This window comes from Pogona vitticeps, chromosome 1 (genome assembly GCF_051106095.1).
Source record: "Pogona vitticeps strain Pit_001003342236 chromosome 1, PviZW2.1, whole genome shotgun sequence".
Taxonomy (NCBI): Eukaryota; Metazoa; Chordata; class Lepidosauria; order Squamata; family Agamidae; genus Pogona; species Pogona vitticeps.
In genome coordinates, this window is record NC_135783.1 from 165,226,780 (window position 1) to 165,249,770 (window position 22,991).

The 22,991-nt window shown below is 42.1% G+C and overlaps 1 protein-coding gene across 1 annotated transcript; it reads left to right on the forward strand.

Annotated features, from left to right (window-relative positions):
* The first annotated feature begins 1,881 nt into the window (after window positions 1-1,881).
* Window positions 1,882-22,053, forward strand: LOC110083218 (meprin A subunit alpha). Its single transcript, XM_078386814.1, has 11 exons — window positions 1,882-1,885; window positions 2,284-2,324; window positions 2,408-2,483; window positions 4,053-4,170; window positions 7,520-7,695; window positions 14,210-14,431; window positions 15,318-15,464; window positions 17,026-17,241; window positions 18,564-19,034; window positions 19,921-20,088; window positions 22,025-22,053. The coding sequence occupies exons 1-11, from the start codon at window positions 1,882-1,884 to the stop codon at window positions 22,051-22,053; spliced, it is 1,668 nt and encodes a 555-aa protein (XP_078242940.1).
* Window positions 22,054-22,991: the final 938 nt, after the last annotated feature.

Below are 22,991 nucleotides of genomic sequence, written 5' to 3' on the forward strand. Positions count from 1 at the left end.
GCAACTCAGACCATACATATCATTCTGGTATTGTCAATAAATTGTATATGGAAACCACACTTTGTACTAGATGAATTATTTCAAGTAAGTGACATTAATGTTTTCTCAGTGTTCCATTTAGCTGCACCGTGTATGCAAATGTGGAGAATATCCAGTTACAGAGTCAGCTGTGTCTTTTGCCTATGTTTGCATTTGAATAGTGGAAGGAACATAGTAGTAGCTCTGGATAAGTTTTCAGTGTTTTTCAATCCTCATCTAGGAGAGTCAAATGGGGCAACCATCTGAAATAACCATAGTGAATAGTGCAGCCAAGACAACACCAGCTGCCATTCTAGATTTGTATGGCTTCTCTCATGATAGCTCTGCCCTGTTATTATTTATGCATTGCAAATGCACAAAAACAAACACCGCACAGAAGGCTGCACACTGATGTTGCAGTATAAAAACACCACAGCATGGTGCAACTACGTCTACCAACTAATGTGTTCTTGCCTGAAAAGGCTTGCAATCCAAACTGTAACTCTGAAAAAGAATATTTGAAAATTATCTAAAAGGCATGCCTACATGAAATTGCAGTCAATTCATAAGCCATAATTTATTTTCAAAGGGATTAGATATTCAGAATTTCATGTTTAAATATCAACTCTTCTTTATGATACCCACATGGGCTAATCAAGTCCTGTAACAGCAATCATTATCACACTTTTATCTGCTGATACCAGATAGCATGATATCAGGAACAGTATTTTTAAGAGATAAATATGGTCAAAGTCCACTTGCATGTATTAAAAAAATAAAAGAGCTTTACCCATGGATCTTTTTTCAAAAAATGGACCCATGTACATCTTTATGTGTTCACATGTTATGTTTGAAGGTGGTGGTTTAGGACCTATTAAGGTTACTTCCTGTTGTTTCAAGCTACAAATAGCCAAGTTAACAGATGTGCTGTACAATCTTGTAATCTTGTAATAATAAAAAAAAAACTGTACTTGCTTACAACTTACCCAAATTGTTCTTTGGTCTTCAGATGCAAATATATGTATGGAAAAGTGGATAAGAGTTAAAGTTGATAGTGGGAGGAACATTTGAGGAACAGGGGAAAGCTTAAACATTACTTCATGATTTATAGCTGTATTCATGACTACCACCACCACCCATTACTGAATACAAAGTCCAGCATTTTATACTGCATTTTAATTCTGTGGTATCCTCATACATTTGCAGCCACAACTCTGAAATGGTTTCCTTTGACCTCCTGTGTCTTGCAGCATTTGTGATCACTTCATCTACCTTTGTGGTATGCTACTCTAATGGATATTTCCTGGTTTAATATAAGATCAAGATTTAATTTTGCATGTCTGGGTTTTTAAAAAGCATCTTTTTGCCTTACAGATCAGGAAGACAGACAATTATGAAGGTACATCAATTAAAAGACTGTGAAAGGGATAGCCGTCTTGAGGCAGAAAACACAAAGGCTGTAACCATATTTATCTAGAAGTACACATTTTTATATGACTGTTACTGCTTATCTATTCAACAGTGTACGCAGAGGAAGGAAAACCCAGACCGGGCATCCCTGAAATCAATATAGGTAAGCAAAAGTACATGGAGATAAATATAATTATTTAGATGGATAACTGAATTTATCCATAAATCATAATAATGAGGGATTCTATATGTCAGATTCCAAGACTTTCATGGTCCAGAGGTTGGAGTTCCCCTACCCTTCATATTAAAAGTCTCCAGAGGAAAGGTTTTAAGATGCCTCAGAGAAGTGTCCCCATATGTGGCTGTTTCGACAGATTATAATTGCATGCACCCCATAGTGAGTTCTCCTTGTTTTAAATTTTCTGCCTTTTTGTATTGCAAAGCAATATCTAGATGGGTAAAATCACAGTACATTTAGTGCCTAATGATTTTTTTCTTTCTTTTTCATTTTTACAATAGCAGTGATTCTTTTCAGACCATCAAACACACAAACATAACCCTAGAAACCTGAGCAAATGTGCAGTGATTTCTTGCTGTTTTTATGTGCAATCTTGGAAGCCAGACTTCCTTATTTGCATTTCAAAAATGGTGTGCAATGTATCGGGCACTCAATTTTACAATCTACAAGGAATAACCTTGCTTAGAATATGTAATCTACAGAATCTGGATTAGTAATGAAATTCAAGAATCATGATCAGATTAAAGATTGATTTTTATCTTTATTAATAGAACAAAAGGAATCAAAACCTAGAGCTAATTCAGAACTTTTGACTGTTTTACGTTATGTCCTTTTAGCATCAGGAAAGAAGTTTTTTGAAGGTGACATCATTTTGCCGGTATGTTTGTTTGATCTAATTCTTTGGCAAAATTTATAGCATGATGTATGCTTTAAAGCATATTTTTAAAATTTTCTTTACAGCTAGAAAAAAATGCCCTGAGGAACAGCTCCTACCGATGGAACATTCCAGTTCCCTACATAATGGGGAATACCATTGGTAACTATGTTATATATACTCTGGAACCTTTTCGGCTACAAATTGAAACATGTTTCCACATGATGATGGTCATGCTTGCTGAAGCATTCTGGGTATTTTAATACCCCTCCCCCCCAAAAAAAAAGCCTTTGTAAGTTTCAGAGAACTCCAGCAGTGGGTGTGTTGAGCAAAAGTATATACAACAAACTATCCCCTCTCCTGTTTTCTACAGCTTCTGGAAAAGCAGTTGTCTCACATGCCTCTCTACTAGCATCTGGCATTGTGCCATTACAGATCATAGCCCCTCCCCTTCCTACTGCCAACACTTGCCACCCTTTGTAAAGCAAATTTGGCTATGCAAACTAGCCAGGGCTGCTTTAATCAGAGATGAGCAGGGGAGAGGAAGATAGGGTTAGGGTGGAGGTGGGGGTGGGGGAACTTGTGGCAGCTTCTTGCATCAGACAGTGGGAGACTTAGGGCTACCACTAATTCCCACCACCACCACTGCCTCCCCACTGAAGTTGGCATTGTTTCCCTCTTCTGCTGCTCCTTGCTTTTAGTCGGTGGCCTCAGCCACCATCATCTCACTGCTTGCCCTCTGTTCCAAGGAGTGAAAAGCTACACAGAGACACATTTTAAAACTGCTTCCCACAATGCATTTTCTACTCAGTTATTTGCCTAGGTAGAAAATAAATTGTGAGAAGCAGTTTTACAATAAGTATCCAATGTAGTTTATATTCAGTTATTTACCTGGAGTACCCAGTGTGGTGTACTGGAAAGAGTGATAGAACAGAACTCAGGGGACCAAGATCTGTGTTATATTTTTTTGTAATACAGTGGTGCCTCGCATAGCGATCGCTCCGTTTTTGGACGAAATTGCTTTGCAATGATGTTTTTGCCATCGCAAAAGCGATTGCTTTGCGATGTACCCTATGGGGAAAATTTTGCTTTGTGACGAGCGCAGGGAAGCGATCATCGTAAAGCCCCCATTTTTGGCCAGCTGATCGGCGGTTCCAAAATGGCCACCGGGTAAACAAAATGGTCGCCGGCTGTGTTGCCTCGCTTTAGAGGCACCGAAAATGGCTGCCCCTATGGAGGATTTTCATTTAAGGTTAATTTTGAAGCCCATAGAAACGCATTAATGGTGTTTTAATGTGTTTCTATGGGCTTTTTAATATCGCTTAGCGATGAAATCTCTTAGCAGCGATTTTTGCTGCATGGATTAACATCGCTAAGTGAGACACCACTGTATTTGTGTTGTATGTTGTAAGCTGCCTAGAGTGGTCGCAATGACCAGATATAAATAGAATATAAATAGAATAAATAAATTAAATAAATAAATCTGAATCCCTGCTTCAGCCATGTAAACTCACTTGGGTTTTGGAATTGGTAAAACCACTCCTTATATATCTCACTTAACTTGGAAGTCCTACTAGCATTGTTATAAGATGGCTCCAATTTGAGAACACATCATATAACATATTTACTTGGATAGCTCAAAATAAAGTTTGCTGTGCTATGTTTTGTCTCTATCCTCATTTTCATTCAGAATTTATCTGTTGGGTGTATAATACTGCTTCTCTCCTTCAGACTTGAATACTAAGGGTGTTATCCTGCAGGCGTTTGAGATGTTTCGACTCAAATCTTGCATTGACTTCAAACCCTACGAAGGAGAAAAGTCCTATCTCCTCTTTGAAAAGTTGGATGGGTAAATTCAGTGACTATATAGCCAATGCCATGATGCATAACAATATCAAATAGTTTAATTAGAGACTGTGTGTGTGTATCATATATGCACATGAACACTGTGTTCCTTTTTCGGTGCTTTTTTGAATCCTCTTATAAAGCCTTATTTTATGTGCTAACTCGGTGCTAGCTCCCCTTGACAGAACTCTTGGGCCTGTTTGCCCATGACTGTTTTCTTTGAGATGGCTTACGTTTTAATACATTTACTACACTGACAGTGTAATGTAGTACAGTGGTGCCTCGCATAGCGAGGTTAATTGGTTCCAAAAAAAACATCGCTATGGGAAAACATCGCTAAGTGAAACGCGTTTTCCCATAGAGATGCATTGAAAACCGGATAATCCGTTCTAATAGGAACGGATTATCCGGTTTTCTCCCCCACCATCGGGCGCAGTGCTTTGGGAGAAGCTTGGGGGGGGGAGAGATGGGATCAGCTCCTGCCTTCTCCCCCTCCACCCGGCTTCTCCCAAAGGGCTGTCCCGATGGTGCTTGCAGCAGCGGAGGAGGTGCCCGGTGGAGGAGAAGGCAGGAGCCAATCTGGCCTTTCTCCTCCACCGGGCACCTCCTCCGCTGCTGAAAGCAGTCGGGGCAGCCCTTTGGGAGCAGCCGGGCTGCTCGGAAGAAAGGCAGAAGCCGATCCGATCTCCACCATCGGGAGCAGCGGGAGAAGCCGCCCGGTGGTGGGGGGAGATCGGCCATGGCTGGGAGTTGCCGCTGCAGGTCGGATCCGGGCATCCAGATCCCCCACCCTCCCCCCGCGGCTTGGATCTGACCCATGGTGGCTACCTCAGCCATGGCCAGACTCCAGCCGCCGGTTACCCAAACCTTTCAGGCATCCCGGGCTTGGATCCCACTCGCCGTGGGGGGAAGGTGGGGGGATCCGGATGCCTTTCAGGCATCCCGGGCTTGGATACCACCACGGCGAGTGGGATCCAAGCCTGGGACGCCTGAAAGGCATACGGATCCCACCACCCTCCCCCTGCAGCTTGGATCTGAGCCGCGGTGGCTGCCGAAGAGTCTGGCCATGGCTTCGGCTGCTGCCGTGGGTCAGATCCAAGCCGCGGGGGGAGGGTGGGAGAATGGTGGGATCCGGATGCCTTTCAGGCATCCGGATCCCCTCACCCTCCTCCCACGGCTTGGATCCGACCCGCGGCCAGCTACCCCAGGCATGGTCGGACTCCTGAGAGTCCGACCATGGCCGGGGAAGCCGGCCACGGGGAAGGGGAATCCCGGCGGTGGCCTCGGAACTGAGGCCATCGCAGGCATTTTCCCCCAGCTGAGCTGTGGGAGCGCTCCTTCGGAGGCTCCCGCCGCTCAGCTGGGGGAAAATGGTGCCTATGGGGAAAACATCGCAAAGCGATTTTTCCCCATAGGTAACATCGGTATGCGATCGCAAAAGCGATGGCAAAAATGCCATTGCTATGAAAATTCGTCATTAAACGGGGCACTCGTTATACGAGGCACCACTGTACTTGCCTTAACTTGTGGCAATTTGTCACCAAAAGTTATACTGTTTGTGTTACACTGACAAGCATGACAAGGTCCAGATTCTTATGGTTTGTGTAACTTGCTGCAGCTAATTGTGGCTAATTGACAATGAGCCAGGGCATATCTGGGTTTCCCAGCTGATGCATGATATTGATTGATTGATTGATTGATTGATTGATTGATTGATTGATTGATTGATTGATTGATTGATTGATTGATTGATTGATCGATCGATCGATCGATTGATTGATTGATTGCATTTCTATCCTGCCCATCTAGTCATTTCGACTACTCTGGGCAGCATACATCAAACACAACAACAAAAAGTTAAAATAATATCAACATCCAGAAATAAAATAATCATTCAAGATGGAAAACAAAAAGAAATCAAATAGCCGGAGGGAAGGCTTGGCTAAACAGCCATGTTTTTAATTGGCTTTTAAAGACATCCAGCGAAGGGGCCATACGGATCTCTGAAGATAAGTTGTTCCACAACCGAGGAGCCACTGCCGAGAAGGCCCGTTTTCTTGTTTTTTCCTTCCAGGCCTCTCTTGGCTTTAGGCCCCTCAGTTGCACCTCCAGACTAGATTGAGTGACTGAGATATGCCCTGGCATGCCATCAAATAGCAAAGGATGCAATCCTTAGGCGAACACCCACAAATTTCTGATCAATAGGATGTGGACTAATATGGGGAATGCATTTCTTTATTCTCCATGTTTTAATACATTTAGCAAATGCAATTTACAAATTATACACAATGAATAACAGTAAGTATCAGTATTTAAAACTATTTAAACAGTATCAGTATTTAAAACTATTTATTTTAAAAATAAATGTCCTTTAATCATAATTAAATAATAAATTCTGGCTGTAATCCAGTTGCCATATTGTGCAAGGCTGATGATATCATCAGTGGCAGCAATTTTTCAGAAGTTAAGCATTTCTAACTTCTCTCCCAAGGCTGCTGTGTAATCCTGTTCATCAAAGAGAAGCCATGGGGCAGAAGGACAAATCTTTAATTAGTGCTGCCACCAAGATGGATTACTGGCAGTGGCCATTTTTGGTAATTGAAGTGTTCCCACATTCACCCTGTAGCCTCCACAGCTTGCTGGTGACGAAAGGGATTACACAGCACCCTCAGGAGCTTCGGGGAAGATATCCGAAACGTTTAATTTCTGAAAAATTGCCACTGCTTCTGACATCATTAGACTCATGAAGTACAGTATAAGTTATGGCAACAGGATTTCAGCTGGTACGTGACCTGTATTTAAACAGTAAATACTGCTTAAGTAGGATTTAAAGCTTTTTTCACATGGATGTGCATATGTGCTTGTCTACACATAAATATGGAGAGAATTGTGCAGTCATGCACCCAGCTTTTTGCCGTTTGAAGAAGGGCTGGCAAAGCTCTTCAGGAACACTGGGAGTGAAAGTGAAGATTGCTGGGGTGACTTGAAAGTCAGAGGCAGAGACAGGGGCCTTGAGCCTCTACCCATTAAGAGCACCTGGATATCAGTCCAAACAGGTGCATATCACTTGGGCACAGCCTTTCCCCCAAAAAGGAGCAGTATTACCCTTCTATTTAAATTCTTAAATTATGCCTTTATTTATTTTTTATTTTATTTTATTTATTTGTATCCCACCCATCTTATCTTACTTTTAATTTGGATGCCCGCATTTTATCTTGGACCTATTCCCTGCCTCCTTTGAGTTGGAGTCCTTCCTATTTTTTTCAATAATAAATGACCATCCTAGATGCAAGTATCCTGTTATGTGCTAGAATGTTATATAAGCTGGATCTGGGCCTGTTGTTGTTTAATAGATGCTGGTCTTACGTTGGCGACTTTCAGACTGGCCAGACGGTTTCTATTGGAGAGCGTTGCGAATATAAAGATACCGTGGAGCATGAAATCCTGCATGCACTGGGGTTTTATCACGAACAGTCACGTGCTGACCGAGATGACTACGTTAACATTTGGTGGGAGGAAATTATTCCAGGTAAGCGTTTAATTGTGAGAGAATTGGAAAAGAAAAGAAAAAATGGTGGGAAAGGTACAGGGCAAACTGCTTTTACCAGCACTCCAGCAGCAGGAAGGAAGGTGCTGTGTTAGGATCAGATGAAGTACAGTGGTGCCCCGCATAACGGGCACCCCATTTAACGACAAATCCGCATAGTGATGTTTTTTGCGATAGTTTTTGCGATCGCATTGCAATGTTTTAAATGGTGAAACATCGCTTTGTGATGATTGGTCAGCTGTTTCGTTTACCAATTTTCGCATAGTGATGTTTCCCTAACAGCTGATCAGTGGTTCCAAAATGGCCGTCAGGTAAAAAAAATGGCCACCCGCAGTGTTTTCGCGCCCATTCCTCGCTTACCGGGCAGCGAAAATGGCAGCCGTAGGGAGGATTTTCGCATAACGGTGAGTTTTTTGCCCACAGGAACGCATTAAACGTGTTTTGATGCATTCCTATGAGCTTTTTGGTTCTGCATAGCGACGAATCCATATAGCGACGATTTTTCCGGAACGGATTATCGTCGCTATGTGGGGCACCACTTCTGTTCTTGGCAATGCACCCCTCCTGCCCCCTCTTTTTTTAAAACAAAGATATGCAGATGAATCTTACCTGGCAGTTTATAGTAAAATAAGACTGGAGGAGCCAATAGCGAGGAGGGATGCCCTTGCCCTCGTCTAATGCTGTCATTGCTGAAGCTTTGGGACAAGCCAAGAGGGTGCAGGCTGGCAGGTCCCTGCTTTGCCCCAGCCCACAACCATTTCAAGGATGCTGAAAGCGACTCTCTAGTTTTCTTGCCTAAAAGTACATGTTTGAGGCTGAAAATTTCTCTTCCCTTGTTCTTAGAAAGAGGGTCTCAGGGTACTTGACAGCATATCTTAATGTTGCCACCACAGTTGTTGGGAGAGGCAGGACAAAGGGAGCACTTGCTTCCTCCAGATAATATATTTACTTACAGTTTTAAAGGACATGAACTGAAACACAGTGTTGTTGTGTGTACTACATGTGCAAACGGCGCTGAAACACCACTGCTTGAAAAGATTCCTGCAGATGCTCTTTGTTAGAAAAGGTTAATGAAAGGTACTTTTACTGGGGGGTATTAAGGGGGAAAATTGTATTGCTTTTGTTTTAGGGTGTTTTGGGGGAGGAACTCTTCTGCTGGTTTTGGCTTCTCTTGGATACAGGTCCTTTCTGTAAACCTGAATATTCTGCGTTCTTCCATTTTGTTTTTTCCATTCTGCTGTTTGACACAGCCAATTAAAGCAAAGCAAAGTGTGCTGCTTATCTACCTCCCCATAGTGCTTAAATCCCTCTCTGCGTGGTTTCCAATTTAATTATGCAGGCTACACTTTGTGTCTCCACCCCACCCCCCTACCCCCTAACAAGCTGGGTACTCAATTTACCAACCTTGGAAGGATGGAAGGTTGAAGCAACTTCAAAGCATCTATTTGAGCTTGGGATCAAACTCAGGTTGTAAGTTGAGACCCCTCAAAATTAGTCCAAAACAAACAAACAAACAAACAAAGGAGGGATAAGATGACAGGCAATAATCCTCTCCCGAATGGGTGACAACAACAAATCCTTAGAAAGAAAAATAGATAATATCTAGAATTATGCAGCCACTAATTTATCATTACAACACTATCCTCACCATACTCATCAATTCATCATCAGGGAACAATGCAGATGAGAAAAAGAAAGCATCATCATGGTCGTAATCAAAATAAAAGACACATTCAGTCAGAACAAATATAATAAACCCTTCCCAACCTCAGACATCAACATATGGTAGATTGGGGAGACAGGTCTCAAGAGCTTTGATAGCTTCAGTCCAACGGCATTAATTAATGTATTTATTAATACATTGATATACAGTGGTGGCTCAACTTACAAACATCCCGACTTACGACCATTTAGAGTTACGACCAGCTCCAGCCACAAAATTTTGCTTTAACTTGCAGCCAGAACTTTCAGTTACAACCCGAAAAAAGGCAGGGAAAGAGGTGAGGAATTCAAACTGCTAACTGTTGGTGGTGAAGAGGCTGCTTCTTTGTAGCTCTTTTGCCCCAGCAGTTAGAGAGTGTGTGATCAAAGGAGGCTTTGGACTGCCTGGTAAGGTGCTGCTTTCTAAAGACTGCCTGTTCTGGGTGGGTTTTGCAGTGTGGTTTTGGGCTGAGAGGGTTATGTTTCTGTACTGTGATGGGTCTTGCAGTCTTTGTTTTTGGGGGACTTTTTTTCACGTTTCCGATGGGTCTTGCAGGGTTTGTTTGTTTTTTGGAGGTTTTTCCCCATTTCTGATGGGTCTTGCGGGGTTTGTTTGCTTTTTGGTTTCTTTCCCCCATTTCCGATGGGTCTTGCAAGTTTTTTTGCTTTTTGGGTCCCCCCCCATTTCCAATGATTCTTGTAGTCTTTGTTTGCTTTTTGGTGTTTCCCCCCCCCCCCCTCGGCCGGAATGGATTAATCGCGTTTCCAGTGGGTCTTACAGTGGTTTTTAATTTATTTTTTAATTTTTTTGTGATTGTTTTTTGGCCAGAACGGATTAATGGGGTTTCAATGCATTCTTATGGGAAATGGTGCTTCGATTTGCGACCATTTCGAGTTATAACCATCTTCCGGAACAGATTCAGTTTGTAAGTCGAGGCACCACTGTATCAGGAACAAGGTTCTCTCAAAGTTGCATGACTCTGGCCTCCCCAGCATTCTTCCTTCCCCACAGCACCCACAGCAATCATTTCCAGAACCCTTTTGTTCCAGTTGCAACAGAACCCTGAGCAGGGGGTTGGTCTTGCACGCGCAGAAGGGCAGACCTGCACACGGTGGGGGGGGGGAGGGGCTGAAAATTAGAGAACATTGATCCAGAAGGGGGTTCTGTTTAGAAAAATGTCCTCTGTTGCACTGGCTGCGCCTGCAGAAATGCATTCCACAAAATGGACTTGGCATATATGCACAGAAATACTGGTGATCACCCACTCCCCGTGACATTGGCATACCAATGCTTCAATGTATCTTTTTGTAGAATAAAAATAAATAAATTACTTGCCAGGCATGTAATGGCGGCACCCACCTGGTGACATACTGCCTTGGGTAATACTTGATTGCCTTGACACATTTGAGTTTGGATTCAGGCTGTGACAGGTACTAAGATGAAGTTGGTCATGCTGCAGGATGACGCTTTAATGGAAGCTGACAGGGGCAGATCCACCCTGTTGGTACTCCACCATCTCTCAGCAGCTTTTGATGCCATCAACCACATTTTCTTCCTGGACAGGATCTCTGAGCTTGTGGGCCTAGCATTGAACTGGCTCCGAACCTTCCTCAAGGACCCTGTCCAGAGAGTTCAGCTAGGGGATGCAGTGCTGGTAACTTGAATCCTTTGGTATCAATTTCCTCAGGGATCAGCATCCCCATTGCTATTTAATATTTATATTAAGCTGTTGGGGGAGATCATCAAGAGTTTTGGAGTAAGGTGTCATCAGTATACTGATGATACACAACTCTACCTGACCATTACCACTTCTGCAGGGGTCCATCCAGACGCTGGAGCATTGCCTGGTTGCAGTACTGTAATGTGCCATCTGGATTTTTAGAGTTATTTCTATTGGTTTTAATTTTTCTGTTTTTGTTTTCTATTTTATGAACCCTCAACCCACCCAGCGTAGTACTGTGACACTAATGGTAGTGGAATGCAAAGTGAATAAATAAGTAATAAACAAATAAACATATTGATGTATTGGGCGCAATAAACATTTTTAAAAATAAGCACACTGCAGTAATGGCGGCCACCTTCCTGGCTTTGATTATGAAAAATAGCGGGGCAGGTCATGCACACAGCCGGTAAGGGATGCACCGGTACAACAAAGGTACAAAATAACACAAACCTCCTGCCAATGGTGAAATGTTCCACAGTTATGCCGCTGACCAGGAAAATATCTCAACCTTGACTGTGCATTGTATGACCAGGAAAAAAAAAAAGAAACAAACTAACTGAGGGATAATTAGAGAATATTTCCCCTTTGTGAATAGGACCTTACAGTAGATTGAGAAAGAATGCTGTAGAACTCAAAAGTTTGTCATGTTTGTGTCATTGTCATTTTGCTATAAAGATATGACTCAGGTTCTGCTTATGGAGGACCTAGCTTTTGAGTCGGTTTGTTTTTCTTTTCTTTCTTTTCTTGAAAGTCAGTGTAATTAATATAGTGATGAAGTACTTGTGATGAACAACTGGCTCTGAGAAAAATCTTATTGCTTCATTCTGCACTAGCTGAAGGTTCTGGATCCTTCAAGGGTTTCCTGTGAAAAGCCTAATAAGATTTTACTTCATACAAGCATCTGAAGACTTGGGCTACAATCCAGGAAAGATAAAATAATTTAGTCTTTAAATTGCCTCAGAACTCTTTTTTTATTTCTGTTACAATGAACTACAAACTAATATAACTATGCCTCTGAACATCCATTTATTTATTTATTTTATTTATTTATTTATTTGATTTGTATCCCGCCCATCTGGTAGGTCAGTACCACTCTGAGCGGCTAACATAAAATATACAATTATAACAGCATAAACCAAAAATATCAAATGTCAATTAACAAAACATAATGAATCATAAATAATAAATAGAAAAAGAAGAGAGAAGTAGATTAAATTAAATTAAACGCTGGCAGGAGGGAAGGCCTTGATATAAAGCCAAGTTTTTAACTGAGTTTTGAATGTGCCCAGCGAAGGGGCCGCGCGAATCTCAGGAGGGAGATTGTTCCAAAGGCGAGGAGCCACCGCCGAGAAGGCCCGGTTTCTTGTCTTCTCTCTCCGGGCCTCCCTCGGCGTCAGGCCCCTCAGCCTCACCTCCAGGCTCGCGCGGGTGGTTCGGGTAGAACTTGGTGGGTGAAGGCGTTCCGCCAAGTATCGAGGTCCCAAACCGTTTAGGGCCTTATAAGTGAGCATTAAGACTTTGAAGTCGATACGGAAACAAATGGGCAGCCAATGCAGTCTAGCCAGAATGGGAGAGATGTGATGGTATTTTCTCCCACCGGTGAGAAGTCTGGCTGCTGCATTCTGCACCATCTGAAGTTTCCGTATCAGCCTCAAAGGTAGCCCCACGTAGAGCGCGTTGCAGTGATCTAATCTTGAGATTACGAGTGCGTGTACTAAGGTAGTGAGGGCCCCCGTGTCGAGGTAGGGCCGCAGCCGGGCAATCCGCCAAAGATGGAAATAGGCGGAGCGGACAACCGACGTCACCTGTGTTTCCATGGTGAGCGTCGGGTCCAAGTGTATGCCCAAGCTGCGAACCCCGCTCGCCGGGGCCAAGGCCGCCCCCCCAAAAGAGAGAGGGCCAACCAGGCCACCAACCACGGGGGGCCCCACCCTCAGGACTTCCGTCTTGTCCGGGTTCAGCCGTAGACCATTTTCCTGCATCCATTCCAGTATAGTCTCCAGGCAGCGCTGAAGGGTCAGAACGGCATCACCTGCAGTTGGCAAAAAGGAGATATAGAGCTGAGTGTCATCAGCGTACTGGTGACACCTCGCTCCACACCTCCTGATGACCCCCGCTAGCGGCCTCATATAGATGTTAAATAACATTGGGGAGATAATCGAACCCTGTGGAACCCCACAATTGGAGCTCCACGGGGCCGAGACCCTCTCCCCAAGCTGAACTCTCTGGGGACGGTCCTCCAGGAAGGAGCGGAGCCAGGCTAACGCCTGGCCACCGATTCCCAACTCGGAGAGCCTCCCCAGGAGGATACCGTGGTTGACGGTATCAAAGGCCGCTGAAATATCGAGGAGGACCAACAGAGACAATTTGCCCCTGTCGGCCTCCCTCAGCAGGTCATCATACAGGGCGACCAATGCCGTCTCTGTCCCGTGGCGCGGCCTGAAGCCCGACTGGAATGGGTCCAGTGCATCTGTTTCATCCAAGAGCGCCTGAAGCTGGTCTGCCACCACCCTCTCCACCACTTTGCTCATGAAAGAAATATTGGCGACGGGCCTGTAATTGCCAATTTCGTCCGCCGCCAAACTAGATTTCTTTCGTATGGGCCTAATGAGTGTCTCCTTGAGGGCAGATGGAAATCATTTAAAGCTTTTAGCTGTAATTTTGAACTCGAATGGTTATAACAGGCCAGGTATGTCTTCTCTGGTAATGGGTACAGTTGATCATTACTAATCTATCTGTACAATGATCTCCTTGGTGCAAAGATCTCTGATAATGATTCAGAACTGCCACCACCTGTCTGAAACAGAGAGAAAAATATACAGTGGTGGAACACATTAATCTCACCTTTCTCTCCCATCTTCAGATCATTGAAAAGGAAGATGTTCAATGATCTGAGGGACAAGACCCAACCACATGGGACACTGTGTCCTAGGTGGCTGAGCTATACACCCTAATCCATAATAAATGTTTGTTTTTACACTGTATCATATTTTTCCCTATCCATTTTCAAAATAATGAAAGTACTGTTATTTTCAGACTTCCTTAATAACTTAGGTATAATTTGTTCCTAGGTCAAGAGCATAACTTCAACAAATACAATGATAGTATTATTTCTGATCTAAACACTCCGTATGATTACGAATCTGTCATGCATTACGGACCTTATTCATTCAATATAAATAGTAGTGTCCCTACAGTTACAACTAAAATCCCAGAATTCAATGAAGTGATTGGGCGAAGCCAGGATTTAAGCAGGATAGATCTACAAAGACTTAATCACATGTACAACTGTGGTAAGTTGATATTTTATTTGTGCCCTGAAAATCTGCTTAGACTTGTAGAAACTATTCCACTTTATGGAAAGGTAGTTTTTAATCATTCTATTGGATCTCAGCTGCCTCTCCTCAGCTTTACATGTCCTGTTGTTCAAAGTATAGCCAAGGCTAGATGGAAAATAAGGAAATTGCAATGGCCACACTTGGCCCAAATGATTATGCCATTTGTTCACTGTTATCAGATTTTCCACCACACTCCCACTCCATTCAGTGGGAGAGGATATTAAGACCAATCATGTCAAGAACCTAAGTCTTCTCCACGTTCCAAGGAGATGGGTACCTCAGCTGTAGTACCAATGGATTCTCCACAAGGATTCTCCAGAATCCTTCAAGAATGATGAACCTCTAGCAGAGGATTCTGTTAATATTCCAGCACAGTTGTGAATAGATAAGGCCATGCTGAGACCTAAATTCAGCTAGGAAATTATTTGAGCCTAATGGCATTGAAAAATCTCCCAATCTTGGATCACCTAAGCAGTGGTGACAGCCAAATCTGGAGTATGCCCACAGTATATTTTGTGAGTAATCCATAAACAAGTACAGCTTGTATGTAGTTACCCATTCATATTCCTACCTAGGCTGCTCCACCTGATCCATCTGAATGGCTGATAACATTGTGAAGCGTAATTGTAGTTGTCAAGGAGTCCTGAACTACCCCTCACAAGGTCTTCCTTGGTATGAGTGCTGAGTTTCTCCACACCAAACAGCCCTAGGGCATTTTCTACACCAGTCAGAAACTGCTTTCGCAATGTGTGGGAGGGATATGTTAGGCAACACAATGTCATGCTTTTGTTTTGTTTAAAAACAATTATTTTCATGTCACACATTTTTCTGTACCCTACAGCTTCTAGTCTTACTCTACTTGACCAGTGTTCTTTTGAGGCCATTAATGTCTGTGGCATGCTGCAAGGCGTGAATGATGATGCAGACTGGCAACACACCCTGATTTCTACTGGTCGTCAAAGGAACAATGTGGTGGGCCACTGTGCAGGTAGAGCATTAGTGGTAGTTTTAATAGAGCTACTGCTGAGGAAAATTACAATGCTTGGAGGATATATAGAAGTCAATTTGCCATTTGCCAAGTTAATTTTTTGTTGGGGCATTGATTTCACTTGGCCAGATTAGAGCAGTCACCGACTGAAACAAATGGAACTCCCACCCCAAGTTTATCTAAAGCTTTTATTGTTGAGGCACCAGCAAAAAAAAAGCACCAAAAAAGGAAAGTGTTCTGTTTATATACCACCCCATCTCTGAGTGGTTTATAATGAGCTGGGTATTCATTTTACCAACTTCAGAAGGATGGAAGGCTGAGTCAATGTCGTAACTGTTAGAGCAGTACGACAGTAGAACCAGTTACTGTACCTTGGGAGTTGGTGAGCACTCCAACACTGGAGGCATTCAAGGAAAACTTAGACAATCTCCTGGCAGATATGCTTTGATTGTATTCCTGCATTGAGCAGGGAGTTGGACTTGATGGCCTCGTAGGCCCCTTCCAACTTCACTTTTCTATGATTTCTATGATTCTATGACGTAGTGACACATGGCTTCCTATACTTGATCTCATTAAACAGCAGAAAGATAATTAAGCAATTAATACACCTGGAAAGTGTTGTGATATACACTACTCATATTGAGCGTACAGATCACCATATGCAATGTAGTTAGTATGCCATTTGTAAACCTGAAGATTACAGGGTGTGTTTTCCTTGTTGAAAGCTTGATTTTTATTTTTAAAAAATTAGTTGGAAACTAAACCTGTGAAGTTTTTTTGAGTCAAATGGTCAACTGCTTCTAGCTTTTTTGTCTCACTAACTTTGAGCATGTTTACGCTTCACATTTACCTCACAATATGCTGCATTCTAAATGAAATTGATTTATAATCACATGACAGTCACATGGTATTAAAATAGCTCCCTGTGCTTCATTTAGAACACAGCATAATGCAATGCAAATGAGAAGCTATGATGCCGAATCCCTCAGCTGGGAGATAGCTCCCTCTGATCAGCTCGTAAGCTGATTGGGGCAAAGCTCCTTTAAAAAAAATAATAATATTGCTATATGATATAGTGCTATATCAGATAGAACAAATTATTTAAAAAAAATAAAAATAACACAGCAACAGCAGGGGGCAAGTGGCTGTGAGAGCCAGCGGGGGGTGTCTTTAACATTAATGTGTACAGAGTCATTCACAAATGTGCAATGATTTTAACAAATCAATTCCACATCTGTATTTTAAAAAACATACCTCTGAGGACTAAAATTGCCTTGCTTCTGCACAGAAAAACCCAATTCCCTGTCAAATAAATCCACACTTGCTGATACGTTGTGTATTCCCCCAAATTTAAATGGATTTAAAACATAAAACCAGTTTAAATGGGAGATATTTTAATAATGGGATCAGGCTCTTTATTTTGCTTATTTGCACCACTTTGAAGTAGAATGGGCGACAAAATGAAAAGTTGTGTCATTAGTGATTACTTGGAACAACTAACTGTTTAGATGACTGTAAGAAACTCAGGTTCAAAGACAAACCTTTTGCTTCTTTTTGGCAGAGAAAGGGTATTCTATGTATTTCAATACCTCAGAAGGGAATTCACTTGAATCAGCTGTTTTGGAGTCCCGTATCCTTTACCCAAGAAGGAATGAAAAATGCCTCCAGTTTTATTACAAATTTGATGGAAATCCACAAGATCAGCTTGTTGTCTGGATTAAAAGTGATGATGGAACTGGAACCGTTAGAAAGTCAGCCAAACTACAAACAATCTCTTGTAAGCTTTGGAGTTATTTGCTATTAGGCATTTAAGTTAATTCTAATTTCTTAAAATAATAATAATCATCAGATCTTTTCATTTCAAGAATCTGTCCAGTTTGGATGATAAAGCCAAGAATAACTTTCGAAAGACAATTCTATAAATGTCATATTGCAGTTATCATATAGGTTGTACTCTCATGCAGAACCATTCAGTTAAGTGTTGTGTTGTGACATGGACCTAAGATAAGCCTTAGTATTCAATAGTGTGGAACTACAGAAAGCTGACGATTCTTTCTATAATCTCAGTAGAAGATATCTATTGCGGCAAAGCATTTGCTTCCTGAGCAGGGTCAGTTTTACCATGGCTCCCTTCCCTAACTCACTGAAAGCCCATTTACAGCCCAGCAGTGAGGAGTACAGTGGCAGGGATAGGCCACTCCCCCATCCTTCCCCTTCCATGCCAATCTCACAGAAGCCAAGCTAAACCAACAGAGTCACAAGGTCCTGGCTGCCCAAACTGTACGTTATGGCTCTGCACACTGGGGTTTAGTGCTTGAGGGGTACCTATATCTTGTAATTCCATAGTCTAACTAGTGAAGAGACTGGAAGGGTGCTTCAGACAGCATTGCATCCAGTTCCTTTATTGTGCACCATTTAGCTGTAACCAATAAAGCTGTGGCGAAATCTTCACCAATCAACCTGGCTGTTACATGACTTTCTTCAAGGACACTCTCTGCTTCAAGGACATGCTGCCTGAGCTGTAGTTTGCATGTTATGAAAGGGCAGCAGCTAGAATGACTCTCTATGCCTCTCAAAATGAAAGCAAAGGCCGTTGGTCAATTTGGGGTCTTGTAAGTTGGTGGGGCTTGCTATTCCATGCTTCATCCCATGCCATGCCTGCCACACTGGTATATTTAACTTGGATCCCAATTTTGTCCAAGGAAAATGCCATAATGTTTTCCATGCATCCCACTCCAACCCATCCTTTGCACACAAAAGCCACATGTTTATGTTTGCATGTCTAGTCTGCGGTCTAGCTCAGTGGTTCCCGACCTGGGGACCCCAAATGTTTTTGGACCAAAACTCCCAGAAGCCTTCACCACTAACTGTGCTGGCCAGGATTTCTGAGAGTTGTAGTCCAAGAACATCTAGGGATCCAAGGTTACGAACTGTATTCCATAGACTCCATCCACAGGTTCAGTGGCTTGCAGCTTGCTTGCTGAATGATTGATTGATTGATTGATTGATTGATTGAAACATTACTGGTGAGTCCAAATAAGGGGCATTGAGCACTGAAGATCTTGAGCAGTGTCAGATTTTGCCTTTCTCTTTTTATAGCTGATGGAGAAAAACACTGGAACTTAGCGAGCATTCCTTTCAATAGCCAGATCAAATTCCGCTATGTCTTTCAAGGCATTAAGGGAGACCCACCCAGCTCTACTGGGGGAATTAATATTGATGACATCACTCTGACTGAAACACGATGCCCAGCTAGCATCTGGCAGATAAGAAATTTTACCTCCCTTTTTAATAATACCTCCAAAGGAGATTATGTGGCAAGCCCAATATTCTACAGCTCAGAGGGCTACTGCTTCGTGTTGAAACTCTACCCCCATGGTCCAGTCAGCTCAACGACTGAAAACTACTTGGGGATCATGTTTGCCCTGTGTAGTGGCCAGAATGATGGTGTTCTAGAATGGCCAGCTGTGAACAGGCAAGTGACATTCATCATTGTTGATCAGGATCCTGATGTGACTCAAAGGATGTCATCAAGCAGGAGCTTTGTCACAGACTCTAACCAGCAGAACAGTAAGTCTACATCAAATAATGCCATGATGCAGCATATTATGCTTTGCATTATGGCTCCAGTTTCTGGGGATGAGTTAGTAAAGGGGGCAGAGTGGAAAATTTCTATGTATATTGAGCTCCATTGGGAAATATTGCCTTGTTGCCCTAATACAGCAGAATACTAGGCTGTATGTGGCCATCCGAGGAAAATGAACTATCTGTTCTTTATACAGTATGTTATCTGCGGAAATAGAGTTTATGCACTGCAGACAAATGGCAGTTCCCAAACCTTAACAGTTTATACCATATGAATGCTTCCAATTGCTTCATCATCATATTATTATTATTATTATTATTTGAAATACTCAAGGTGTTTAAGAGGAGACTTTGGAAAAATTGCTTTTTAGACTACAGCTCCCTCAGCTCTGACTTGTAGATGTAGTCCATAAATGTTACTTTCCCAGGCTCTGATAGATTGTATAGGACTGTACCCCCTGGCTTCTTATACTGATAGAATGGTACAAAATAGCAACAAATGAAGCAAAAAGTCTTGTCCTTTTGCCATATGAAAATGTGCCTCAAAGAAGCAGGCTTTTGAAAACCATGTTTCATATAGTTTAACACCTCTCCTGCAGCAAGGCTGTCTCACATACTGAAAGTCTGCCTCTCCTATCTGCACGGTGTTGGCTTGTTAGTACTTATGCAAAACCTATTTGTTAAACTTCATGTATTATGTACTCATCTTTGAACACTGAACCCTCACATAAATGGTAGAGGTTAATCCCAAGGCCCATGCTTAATGTAAAAAGTCACTACTTACTTACTTACTTACTTACTTACTTACTTACTTACTTACTTACTTACTTACTTACTTACTGTTTCATTTTATTCCATTTTTGCACAACAGATAACACACTCATTTGGGATAACCCATTGACTACTGGGTCATTTGATCCTCTCTATGACCGCTTTGTAGGCCCAATGTTTGGCTGGAGATATATCCTTCCGTATAATCAATTGCTTCGGAGGCATTTCTTGAAAAACGATGGTCTGATCATCTTTACAGATTTTGAAGGTAGATGGTTATGTTTTTATCAGCATTTTATTCAGCTCTGGTTAGAAAGTGAAGGAAAACTAGGAAAACTCAAATTGGTTGGGGAATGTACAAGATATAGTCCAATTTGATTTTAATCATAATTTAGAACTGCAGTTATCTGTAATTTATTTCCCCTCTTAGGTTTGGACATTAAGGAAAATTTGTGGACGTCAGTAAATACAATCTCATTAAAAGACTAACACTAAAACTTGAAAGGTCTTCAAATGAATATTTTACTCTGGAAAAAAATGCCTCAGTTAATAGGCATTGTGTAGCAATGGAATGTACAGTTTTTTTTAAAAAAAATCAGATGCTAGAATCCTGTTATATACATACACTGGCATAAGTCAAACACAAAATTAGAACAGTGAATGGCTGGTAGTTTAAAGAATCAAACTTGGTATTCCTCGTTGTGTACTAGTAATGGCATGTGATGAGGAATAAAAGCGTGGACCCCTTGAGGACCTTTCGTCTTTAAGGGCTAGCCTCTTAATAGAATCTGGAGCCGATGTTCAGTGGCTAGCAGTTTGGGGGCTGCACCCGCCCCCCCAAAAAAAGAACTGCTAAAAAGCCTTTCTCCCTTTCATTAATCTTATTACAGAAAATATTAGTTAGGGATTGTTTAGGCATGACAGAGTCACAGAGCTGTGGTTCTTTAATGCGAGACAGTCCCTAACTCTACAGCATATAATGGAAAATAACAATAATCAATAAGATCTCTGTCTGAAGACTTCTTTATCCAATTAAGGCAGTTAGGTTGCAAACAATCATTTTAAACAAAAATAAAAATAAGAAACGATGAGCGTAGTCATGCCATCCACGTGTTCCCCAGTTATCCCCCAGTTACATCAGAACATAAATTTCCAGTCACACGATGCACAGCCATCAGCAAATCATTTTACAGGCCAGTGATGTTACTGCAGAACATGTCCCCCTCACCATAAGGTTTCCAGGTATTTTGTTGTTGCTGTTGTTTTTCCTGTGGCATGCCAGGCCCTCCTGTCTTCCATTGCCTCCCTTAGTTGGGTCAATGTCACAGCTCTGTGACAATATATATATTGACCCAACTCTGGGAAGCAGTGGAAGACAGGAGGGCCTGGCCTGCTCAGGTCTATTGGGTCTCTCTCTCTCTCTCTCTCTCTCTCTCTCTCTCTCTCTCTCTCTCTCTCTCTCTCTCTCTCTCTCTCTCTCTCTCTCTCTCTCACACACACACACACACACACACACACACACACACACACACACACACACACACACACACACACACCTCTATTTAAAGCACAAGCACTCCACCTACTGTTTGGCAAGCAGCACAGCGCTGGTGAAGGGTGCTCGGTCCATTGAGTGCAATGCATTGCTTCCAGAGGTGCCTGTGCATTCTACCCATCAGGAAAAAGTACCAGACATATCTATGTATTGTTCAATTTTTTAAAAATTAAGGTTGGGCCCCCCCGTAAAACAAGATAGAAAATAAAGTGGTACCATGGTAGAACCAGCCATAATGATTCAAATGGGAGGAAACGAACCAGTAATGTTTAAAACACACTGGGACACTCATCCAGGTATATATATCTGTATATATATCATGTGACCACGAAGCAGAACAAGAAAGGAATAAAAAGTTTCATTACTAGAGGGGGATGTTTAATCAGTAATACCTTTAAACCAACATAGCGCAGCCACTGCAAAGCTGGGAAACCAATGACGAAGCCATGCCACAAATTCAGTGGTTCAATTTTTTAAAAAAAGTGGTTACAAAAATATCTTGTGGACTCTCCCTCCCATTTCAACATGTACTGTAGTTATGTTCCTTTCCTTATGCAGACAAGTATAATAAATAAAAGTAAATAAGTAAAAAAAAAAAGTAAATAAAAATGCACAACACATCTTTATTTCCTTTTTTTTTAAATTGCAGTTGTTGAAGATCCAGGCAGTGTTCTGTAAGATCTGTGACCATAACTCTGTGGAGTTTTTCACAAGCAAGTAGTCACCTCCTGCAATTTCTTGAACAATTTTCAGAATGATTTAGTTCACAGCTGGATGCTTACTCTTTTACACCATTGAAAAGAAAAGAAAATTGAGAACAATGAATACATATGTGGCACCAAAAAAGTTTCATGTGTTGTTCTTCTGTGTATTAAAGAGTGTACAACCCATATATTAACCACTTCTTGTAGTCATAATTACACACTGCATGGTCCTGAAATGGTCCACTTGAATTATAAATATTCTGGATAGAAACATTTTTTCTATCTAGCAAATAATACCAATCATAAATGCCTTAGAGATGGATAAATTTGGACATGGGACTAATTGATTCCCTTCATACCTGTCACAGACTGCACCAAGCCACAAAAAGCCAACGGCCAAATAAAAACAAACAAAAATAAAACTGGAAGTTCTTGAGACAGCAGTTCAGGATTTGCTTTAGGTTCGTTCGTTCATTCATTTAGTCGTGTCCGACTCTTCGTGACCCCATGGACCAGAGGACGCCAGGCCCTCCTATCTTCCACTGCTTCCCGTAGTTGTGTCAGATTCATGTTGGTTGCTTCGCAGACACTGTCCAGCCATCTCATCCTCTGTCATCCCCTTCTCCTCTTGCCGTCACACTTTCCTAACATCAAGGTCTTTTCCAAGGAGTCTTCTCTTCTCAAGAGATGGCCAAAGTACTGGAGCCTCAACTTCAGGATCTGTCCTTCCAGTGAACACTCAGGGTTGATTTCCTTTAGAATTGATAGGTTTGTTCTCCTTGCAGTCCAGGGGACTCTCAAGAGCCTCCTCCAGCAGCGCAATTCAAAGGCATCAATTCTTTGGCGGTCTGCTTTATGGTCCAGCTCTCACTTCCATACATCACGACAGGAAAAACCATAGCTTTGACTATT